The 11,138-nt window shown below is 31.8% G+C and overlaps 2 protein-coding genes across 3 annotated transcripts in view; one reads left to right on the forward strand and one right to left on the reverse strand.

Moving 5' to 3' along the window:
* LOC143076541 (uncharacterized) overlaps window positions 1-7,122 on the reverse strand; it is a 30,764-nt gene extending 23,642 nt beyond the window's left edge. Inside the window, exon 1 of the mRNA XM_076252367.1 lies at window positions 6,829-7,122. The gene's annotated coding sequence lies outside the window, so the exon portion shown is untranslated. The remainder of the gene's footprint in view (window positions 1-6,828) is intronic.
* The window catches only part of LOC143076536 (lysine-specific demethylase 2A-like), a 66,668-nt gene extending 59,096 nt beyond the window's left edge, over window positions 1-7,572 (forward strand). For both annotated transcript variants that reach the window (XM_076252361.1, XM_076252360.1), the window contains exons 16-17: window positions 158-418; window positions 6,188-7,572. In XM_076252361.1, the coding sequence (XP_076108476.1) occupies window positions 158-418; window positions 6,188-7,399 (1,473 nt within the window). In that variant the 3' untranslated portion in view covers window positions 7,400-7,572. The remainder of the gene's footprint in view (window positions 1-157; window positions 419-6,187) is intronic.
* The last annotated feature ends 3,566 nt before the right edge of the window (window positions 7,573-11,138 follow it).

Genomic DNA, 11,138 nt, shown 5'->3' on the forward strand with positions numbered 1-11,138 from the left:
GAAAATTTAAAGCTACATCAAGTAAATATGAAAATAGCAAAATTAAGTCGCCACGTATTGGGAAACAAAAGGCTAAATGCAAAATGAAGCAAAATAAGTTGGTTTACAGAAGCTGGAATTGAGCATGCATTCTTACTGTATATTTTATTTTTTGTAGAAGAAGTCTATAACAAATGTCAAAGCTTCTCCGTTAAAGAAAACCATCAAACCTGACGACCATGGTGATGTTATTGATAACCCTCTACCAACATCAGAGGAAGTACAAGGGACACCCAAGGGAGATAACCCAAAAACAAATGGAGTTGCTAAAACACCAGAGTCTGTGAAAACTAGATCGGGACGAACCATAAAAAGGTCACCGACTCTGAGCGATGAAAACATGACATCAGATCACATGGCTAAGCGACCGAGACGTGAGGTAGTTACACCTCGTAGATTTTTGGACTACTGTTAATATTCGTTATTCATGTTCCTAGTTTCTTTCAGGGGATATTCAAAACTTGCCGTGTATCATTGCTCAAATCTGTTGTACTTTTCTTTTTTTCTCGGTGTATATAATTTTATAAAGGCCAGTATGGGTAAAAGAAAATGACTGTTTAATCTTTGGTACATCTAGGATGTTGAAAAATAAAAGTTGGGAACCAAAAAGTATATTTAACTTCCTTTATATTTTAAACAAGATAAAAATAAGACATGGATTTAATTTTTGTTCTAAATTGCTAATGTTTGTATTAGATATAGGGCAATATACCACTGGCGTCAACGTGATGATCGTAACTGCAATTACGATCATCCCAATATGGCAGACACAAATATAGGGATATTTTAGAAGGCTGATTTCTCCCCTTTAACAGCTTATTTTCAGATTTGTTTTCTATCAAGAAAAATCTTAATAAGCATTGCCATTGAATGTGTTTTTCATAAATTATTGAAAAACAACCCGAAGAACGAAAATCGAGATTAAAAAAAACACGATGATGATCGTAACTTCGTCTATAGACGATCGTAACTTTGACTTGTTTTTATAAAAAGATGATCGTAACTCAAAATTTATGAATGTTTTGTTTTCACTAAATGAACACCCTATTTAGCCTACTCTTAGGCAGCCAGTCCCCCATCCCTTTATCTCTGGATACGCCACTGGACTACTGTTACCTATATTTACCATGGGTTGGCTATTTACATAAAGAATGAAAAGTTGAAATAGATGGTATACACGTTCATATAAGTTTTTTCAAGCTACAAATCCTTATATTTCTACTGTATATGACATGTATTATTGAAGTTGGTCGAAGAAGTTGTTTTAAGCCAAACATATCAATAAGGTATCTACCATTTGATTTTTATAAGGTGTGATGAAATTTAGCCGAAAAGGCAGGACAGGAGATTTGAGTAAAAAAAGGCCGGATGAACATTTTGGCCAAACAGAAAGGCAGGATGACAATTTACGTTAAAAAAAATCAGGATGAAAAAAAACGGTTGAAAGAAAGCAGGACCGAATAGAGTAAAAATAAAAACGCAGGATAGAGATTTCAACATAAAAAATGCAAGACAAAATAATTCATCCTAGCCCCTCCCCCAAATAAAAATCAAATAGTAGCTCCCTTTATTAACGGTTTCATTGGTTTTTTTTTTTCATTCAACAGATATGATTGAACTTCTTAATGCTTTATTTTTTCAACCTCTCCTTTAAAAATCGCAAATCTGTTAATAAAAGAAACTATAAAGTCTGAATTCCCCCAAAAATACCAGATCCTCGAAAGGTGCTATTGTCCCTATAAAGTGTAGGAGGGGAGAGGGGGGTGAAAAAAATCTCCTTTTTTAACAAACTGGTCATTAATATGAACTGTCCAATAATTTATTTATATAAAACATATGAAATCAATATAAAGTTGTTAACCCCCAATGCATTTTGACATTGAACTAGATAAAAAATAAATACAAAATCTCGAGAAGTCATAACCATTTGTGCACTTACCAATAGGACGTTATCCTCCCCTCAGTGATCGTTCCTTATTATTATAACAAAATCAGCTGATGACGTACATTTTCTCGCATATTAGACAGCTTTATTTGTCCTTATTTATCAGAAAATGCTTCGTTGGAACAGACAGTTACGATCATCTTAAGTAAAAGTTACGATCATCGTTGATAAAAATAAACAAGAGTTACGATCATCATCGTGATTTTTTGTATCTCGATTTTCATTCTTCTTGTTGCTTTTCCATCCGGTCCGAAAAAATATTTCAAATGCAATGCTTATAAAGATGTTTCTTGACATGATACAAATCTGAAAATAAGCTGTTAAAGTGGAGAAATCAGCCTTATAAAATTTCCCTATATTTGTGTCCGCCATATTGGGATGATCGTAACTGCAGTTACGATCATCACGTTGACACCGGTGAATATACTAAAAAGATTTATGGCGGTTGAAATAATTTCTGTTCATGTCATCATTATTACTTTTGTGTAATCAGCTGATTTTTATCTTATTTGTTTTTATTTTGATACTGATTTAGGTTATTAATTGGTTTTTTTAAAAGTATAATGAATTAATCCAATGATCTCAATTCCCAATATGTTTAATTTATTTTCTATATGTTTTGTTTTGTTCCTTGATTTCATTTCAATTAAAAAAATTAAAAAAATATACCTGTTCAGTAAAGTTAGCTTTTTTTAATTTTTACTCGAGAAAAGTGGATATTGGACAAATTATGAGCATAATATACATAACATAAAATTATATGACCATTCATACATTCTATAATATCATGATACTGTAATATAGATATCAAAATTTCTTCAACTTAAAAATGCACCTACTGAGAAGAGAGTAAATAATTATAACCCACGCAACGAAGTGACGCAGGGTATAATGTTTTTGACCCGTCCGTCCGTCCGTCCGTCAGTCCGTCCGTCCGTCCGTCAGTCCGTCCGTCCGTCAGTCCTGTTTCTTGTCATCGCAACTCCTCTCAAACCACACAACAGAATTTCACGAAACCTTTTCAGATAATAAGGACATATTATGTAGTTGTGCATATCGACGGGAAATTGCGATTCAATTTTTTTTCTAGGAGTTACGCCCCTTTGAACTTATTTACTTTAATGTACTACTGCAACAGTTTGTCATCGCAACTCCTCTCAAACCACACAACAGAATTTCACGAAACCTTTTCAGATAATAAGGACATACTATGTAGTTGTGCATATCGACGGGAAATTGCAATTCAATTTTTTTTCTAGGAGTTACGCCCCTTTGAACTTATTTACTTTAATGTACTACTGCAACAGTTTGTCATCGCAACTCCTCTCAAACCACACAACAGAATTTCACGAAACCTTTTCAGATAATAAGGACATACAATGTAGTTGTGCATATCGACGGGAAATTGCGATTCAATTTTTTTTCTAGGAGTTACGCCCCTTTGAACTTATTTACTTTAATGTACTACTGCAACAGTTTGTCATCGCAACTCCTCTCAAACCACACAACAGAATTTCACGAAACCTTTTCAGATAATAAGGACATACTATGTAGTTGTGCATATCGACGGGAAATTGCGATTCAATTTTTTTTCTAGTAGTTACGCCCCTTTGAACTTATTTACATTAATGTACTACTGCAACAGTTTGTCATTGCAACTCGTCTCAAACCACACAACAGAATTTCACGAAACCTTTTCAGATAATAAGGACATACTATGTAGTTGTGCATATCGACGGGAAATTGCGATTCAATTTTTTTTCTAGGAGTTACGCCCCTTTGAACTTATTTACTTTAATGTACTACTGCAACAGTTTGTCATCGCAACTCCTCTCAAACCACACAACAGAATTTCATGAAACTTTGTAGATAATAAGGACATACTATGTATATTGACAGGAAATTATTATTCAATATTTTTTCTTATACAATTTTTTTTCTTATACTTAATTAATTTCTCCAATGACAATGTGGGGACGTGGGGTATGTGAGCGTGCTCACTAAGGTTCTTTAATTATAATAAAAAAAAAGGATAATAAATTGTACTAAAACTAAAAGAATAATAAAGTGTGAGTTCTGAGGTTTTATAAAAGTAGATTAGTTTGAAAATTATCCCAATTTATGCTCTTGCGATCCAATAATCCAAATTGACATTACTAGGGTTGTATACAAATCCTTATGTATATATATAAATATATATTGAAGAACATTTTGTTAATGAATATCTGAATGTGCCAATTTTGTTTATACATATCGAAAAAAAGAAGAGAAATTGTGATTATTGTTAATATAATGTAATTAGATAATTTTTAAAGGTAGGTTAATTTTAGTTACATCATTTCGAAAGTAAGTATGAATGTTTAATCAACCATTACAAATTCCTTATTGGTTGCCTCATAATATATATGTAAAAGTTCACAAATTGTTATAAATTGACTGATTTTGTTTTCCTGTAAAAATGTTCATGTTTTATTTTTTTCAATGATTAATTTCAAGAAAAATAAGTCTTATCCCCAATAATGAATATTCATATTTAAATCTAAAATCAAAATAACAAATTTGCTTTTCCTAAAATTAAAATTTTGAATTCATTAATGAAACGTTTAAGGGATTATCAGTAGATTTTTTTTCTTATCAATGTGATATTTCAACTAAGTTTTGACACACTTTAGTTAATTTTCAAATTTATCTTCGATTATAATTTTAAATTATTTTTTTTTATTTTAACACCTAGTGATACTAATTTTTGCCAAAAACTAATTTTTAAACTTCTTGAAAAAAATCCTCATGTTTTTAACAAACAAACTATTCTGTCAGATCCTTCATATGTTTCTGTATGTTGAATATTTAATGACTGAATTAGATTGCAGACAAGGAGTATTCTGTTCTTTACCATTGCATTATCTAGAGAAGGTGTTTCATTCCTTTTTTAATGGGCTTTTGGGGCAATGAAAGGTATTAGAAAATGGCTTTTTTATTAGGTATCCTGTTTTTATGTTTATATAAATAATTAATATGTTTGTTTTATTGGACTGTGGCTTCATTATTGTTCGTGGGATACCAACTTTTGTGAATAAGCCTAAAGCAGGAATTCAGATATTGGACCAAGTACAAATTTCTATAGGCCTCAACCATTACAGACCTTGGAAGAGCCTTGAAATTAAATATCCAATAAATGATTTTTTCTCAAACCATGCTTATTGGTACCCACGGAAAACAAATGAATCAACTGTATTCATCTTTAATTGACACAATGCTACCTCTTCATTTAGTATGATTGTTTATGTAATATTATTGAGGGAAATATATGAGGGACAGTTTACATAAATCACATAGCATATTACTTCATTGGTAATTTTGTAGTATAATGCCATACTATCAGGTTTAAGTTATGTATATAAGTTATTAAAATTTTATTCATTTTTTTGTATATTATATAATGTTGGAAGTAAATCAACTCATTTTAAAATACTGTAAATTCAGAAATTTTTCTGTACAATTTTTATTGAGATTGGGGATGAAAATGTAAGTGAATCATTTCCTTTCTTAAGTTTCCGAATCATAGAAACATCATGAAATTTCTGAGATTACAGTATCAAATTATTTAAATTAATTTGATTTCTTTGAATTGCCAAAAAAAAAGAAACAAACAAATTTGTTTTTAAATTGTTACAACATCAAATGAAAAAGTTCTCTGAAATTTGTTTTTCTTATAATGTATAGGAAGTACTCAAATATAAAAAGACAAATCGGTTCTTCGTAGTCTTATTCCTTTTGATATTCACTCACAGCAAAATTGATGAAACAATCACAATTTTCATTTTTGCAAGTCAAAAATAGAAATTTAATAGAATTGTCATTGCACTATACTTGAACATACTATAAGGTCATTAATCAGAAGAACAGAATTTCATTTTGATGTTTCTTTTAATTGATTGTTTGATATGTTTTTGAATGAATAAATTTTATATAGTTCAAACTGAATTTGTGTTGTTCTTCCTCCCAACCTTTGACCTTGAGAACTGAAAATGGCAAAAAAACACAAAAAAACAAGAAATTGATTAATAAAAAGTCCTAATTTAACATTTTCCTTCTAGCTGTTTCTTGAACAGAGAAGATCCAACACAAATTCAAACCAGGAACTAGTTTGAACTTTGAACTTGGAACATCAGTGTCCTTAACTCCACATCTTTGTACTTATAGGCACTTACATCACCAAGGGGAAGACGTCTTTATGGATTCAAAAAGTTCAGGAGGTCTGCTGGGTCAAAGGTCAGAAAGAAATTGTCAACAGAGGCATTAGATTTAGTTGAAAATGTTATGGACATTGATGTCCCGTCTACTTCATACATCGAACATGGAGCCAATCACACACCTTCAAAGTCAGGTTTCAGAGGTCAAGGTCAAGGCAAGAAGAGAAAAAAACTGATTGAGAGTGCACCAAATAATACTAATGATTTGCAGAAACCAAATAAACTGTTTGCACCTGGAAGAGGGGACATAACTCCAGAAATAATTGCACCACTAAAAATAGAACCTCTGAAAGATATAAAGCGATATGTGATACGTCCCCCACCCCCACCTCCACCAGCAGACTATTTTGTAATGAACAATGGTAAAAATCATCCACTCTGTAGAGAAATATGGATGAAAATATTTGCTCATCTAAATCCAACATCCTTGGTTAAAAGTTTGGGATGCTGTAAGACTTGGAATCGATGGTGCATGCATCATACATTATGGAAAACTATAAATCTCAGTGGAAAATACATTTATCAAGTTCATTTGATTGGTATTGTGAAACGACAGCCGTCAACATTAATTCTTAAATCATCAAAACTAACACACAAACAATTAGCTTGGTTGTTAGCTAGAATTCCTCAGCTGAAAACTCTTTCTTTGTCGTCATGTTCATGGGCCGTTGTTAGTGCATTAGGATTTGCTGTTTGTCCTCTTTTGTATTCTCTTGACATCAGCTGGATTACGATGTCCGATGAACAGTTTCGGGACATAATTCGTCCCCCAGCAGACAGACACCCAGGGATGGTAGATATAAGTCGTCTGCATAAATTAAAACATCTTTCGGTAGCAGGGACAGAAATTTCGAATACATCACTATCAGAAATTCCCAATCATTTAATATCACTAGAAAAATTAGACATCAGCTACTGCCCAAGGATGACCGACGATGGTATCCGACAGTTACTGTTGCCAGGCAACTCTGTGACTCAGTCTTTGATTGCTTTGGATATAAGTGGATGCATAAAGATCACGGATCGTGCAGGAGATTCATTCCAACATTGTACACAATTACAAACAGTTAAGATGGCTTCCTCTCCGCATATCTCTGCTAAGATACGGAAGAAATGTCCTGTGGTCTCGTTTATCACACAATCCTCATTCCAGATCACATGACTTGTCACATGATATGAGTTGCCTCAGGTAGAAATTGACCTTATGCAAGTCCTCCTGTACGTGTACATGTATAAGATGTTGACCAAGTTTCAAACTTAAAGTAATAGATTAACTTTGGTCTGTGTTGTAGGGTTTTTATGTCACTAAATTTGTAAACAGTTACAAAATTGGAATACTAGTACGAATTTCTTTCAACCCGAAACAATGTTAAAAAAAATATGTATTGATATTCAATTGATAATCATTTGCATATGTTGATTTCTATCCGAAACAGGTCATATTTTGATTTTGATAGTGCTTAGCAAAATAGGATAGATTAGTACTTAGGTATTGTTGTTTTCTAAATTACTTTCAGAAGTAATTGGAGTCATTAAAGCATTTACAGGCATACTACTATACATACACACATATATATACAAGAATATCAGCAGAATGTTATCATTTTATTTTAATTGACCACAACTGCTAAGCAAAGAGAGTTGAAGTTTATCAAACAAAGTTTAGAGGATGTGACCTTATGAAATAGAAGGTTAAGTTAATTATATCAGTTAGCCATTACCGGTACCCATATTGGCATTGCCATGAACAATAAGTACAAAGGTTAAAATTAAAGTGGCATCAGAAAAATGAGTAAAGCTAAACTAAATGTTATCACCTTAAACAAAGTGTTTAATGCCTATTAGAAGTGTCGCTTTTTTCTGACCATATTGCCTGTTTTCTTTGACTTGACAGCATAATTTACCATATTTAAGTTCCAGCATAAAACCGTGTGTAAGATTTATAAAGGGTAACATTTACCTTATGTATGTAAGTTATCATGCAACAATTTTGTATACTTTTGAAATCATGTTATATATTTTTATAATTACTATTTGTAGTCTTTTCCAATTGTTAAGTGTTTCTGTCCACAATTGTGTGCATAGTTTTCTATCCAAAGAGGTTATATAAATACGCAAGTTAAATTAAGCCAATGTAACCTATATTTCATTTCCATATTCATACCTATGGTTATGCAATCAGGTCATCTTTATGAATAGATTGGTTTGAATTGATATACTCTGAGTTTCATGTTTAAGTTGTTTCCCTTGGTCGCCATTTTAGACGGATTGATGGTTTAATATCTTGTTTGACTAACCAAAATGCAGCATGCCATACATCGATTGATTGATTGGCGTTTAAAGCCACTTTCAACACTATTGTGCTATTTCTTGGCAGTCACGTGCAGTTTTTATAGGTTGAGGAAGCTGGAGAGAACCAGCTACATGCTATACAACCAAGTCTAATAAGAGATCCTTATTATGGGATAGGGATGAATTAAAAGCAAGGCTATACAAAATTTAAATTGTTCAGAAATTTATTTTTTACTCAAGTCTAGCGGTCTGTATAACAGTTGAATTTGACTAATTAAAAGAGTTTGTGCACTTAAACCTCCAAAATGGTATTATAAGGGAAGTAACTCTTGCTGAATTTGTATCAATTGAAAGGTATACATACAGTATGAAATGAGCCAGTCCATGCGAAAAGGTACAAAAACGAAAAATTTACGAAATTCTAAAAAGTGTGCATAATTATTGGTAGTAGACTTGTGATTTATAAAACACATTTACTTTCCCTCATATCATCAAGCTGTGAGCTACACGCACCTGCGAGTGTTGAGACCCCCCCCCCTAGTTTTATCAAGATTTTTAGTGAATTATTTCATATATTTCAATAATTTTCAAAGTACAGTTTAAATGGCTTGATTTGCCAATTGATAGCGTTAAACCTGGTAGCAGTGGGGATAAGGCTCTCGCTTACGATGCGGATATCAATGCAATCAAACCGGGCAACGGTTCGAATCCCGTGCAACTAAGGTTGATTTATATAATATTAAATAACTTAACTTAAATTTCAATTTCTAAAACACAAGATGTCATAGTTTTTGCATTTTCCCTCATGTTTTAATGTTGTCTTTCTTTCTTTAAACCTGTAGAACTGACGGAAATTATTGACTTTTGTCTCTGTAGTGTCATAATTTTTTGTAGTTTCTGGTCGGTATAGCATTAGTCCGGGGAACAAATGATTTTACACTTGCTCAAATACCAAAAATTCAGATATTTCTACGTCTTTTTCGGTTTTAGTTGACAAATTCGGGATAGAATTGACAATCTTATGAATGTTTACATTAATGTAATTTTTTTTCGGATAAAATCGTTTTTCAAAAATACTATAACAAACTTTGATAACGTGTCCTGTAAAGTTTACCAAAAGGACTTTTTGTACCTTTTCGCATGGACTGGCTCAAATATAAGTCAACAGGACATGTTTTGGGTTTACAATCTTTAATATCAAATTATTTATAGTCATTTCATTTTGATGGAGGCAGGTCTTCCTTATTTTTCATTCCAGTTTAATAGGACATGTTATGTTTTGATATTCTTGAATATTTTTATAGACATCAATAATCAAAGGTATTAGTTGTTACTGTATAGTGATGATGATGATGATGATGATGATTTAGCTTTTATGGTTTTTTGTTGTACAAATGTATTTTCTAAACATACTTTTTCTACCTCCTTTTTTCAATTTATTGCCACAGGTATCAAAAGTCTTAAGTCTTGCATGCAAAATCTCAGTGCTATTATGCAAACTGATAAAAATCTGGACTTTTTTTAAAGCATTGCTGTTCCTGAAATGGCTATAGTTTCAAGAATGCAATGTCAAGATCCTGGAAAAAGTCTATTTTATCTAATGTTTACAAGCATGGTTCTTGTACGTTGTTTTATGTTAATTGTATGAAGTTTTTTGATAGTTTATTTGTAGCTTGTTTACTTAGAATTTAGCTTGTTTTTTGTCGAGCCTTCGACTTTAGTCGAAAAAGCGAGACTAAGCGATCCTACATTCCGTCGTCGTCGGCGTCGTCGGCGGCGTCAACAAATATTCACTCTGTGGTTAAAGTTTTTGAAATTTTAATAACTTTCTTAAACTATACTGGATTTCTACCAAAGTTTGACAGAAGCTTGTTTATGATCATAAGATAATATCCAGAAGTAAATTTTGTAAAAATAAAATTCCATTTTTTCCATATTTTACTATAATTGGACTTAGTTTTTTCTGCGGGGAAACAAAACATTCACTCTGTGGTTAAAGTTTTTTGAATTTTAATAACTTTCTCAAACTATCCTGGGTTTGTACCAAACTTGGACAGAAGCTTGTTTATGATCATAAGATAATATCCAGAAGTAAATTTTGTAAAAATAAAATTCCATTTTTTCCGTATTTTACTTACAAATGGACTTAGTTTTTTTCTGCGGGGAACCATTACATTCACTCTGTGGTTAAAGTTTTTAGAATTTTAATAACTTTCTTAAACTATCCTGGGTTTGTACCAAACTTGGACAGAAGGTTGTTTATGATCATAAGATAGTATCCAGAAGTAAATTTTGTAAATAAATAAATCCATTTTTTCCATATTTTACTTTTAAATGGACTTAGTTTTTCTGCGGGGAATCATTACATTCACTCTGTGGTTAAAGTTTTTAAAATTTTAATAACTTTCTTAAACTATCCTGGGTTTGTACCAAACTTGGACGAAGCTTATTTATGATCATAAGATTGTATCCAGAAGTAAAGTTTGTAAATAAATAAATCCATTTTTTCCATATTTTACTTTTAAATGGACTTAGTTTTTCTGCGGGGAACCATTACATTCACTCTGTGGTTAAAGTTTTTAAAATTTTAATAACTTTCTTAATTAAAC

This window comes from Mytilus galloprovincialis, chromosome 5, assembly GCF_965363235.1.
Source record: "Mytilus galloprovincialis chromosome 5, xbMytGall1.hap1.1, whole genome shotgun sequence".
NCBI classification, from domain to species: Eukaryota; Metazoa; Mollusca; class Bivalvia; order Mytilida; family Mytilidae; genus Mytilus; species Mytilus galloprovincialis.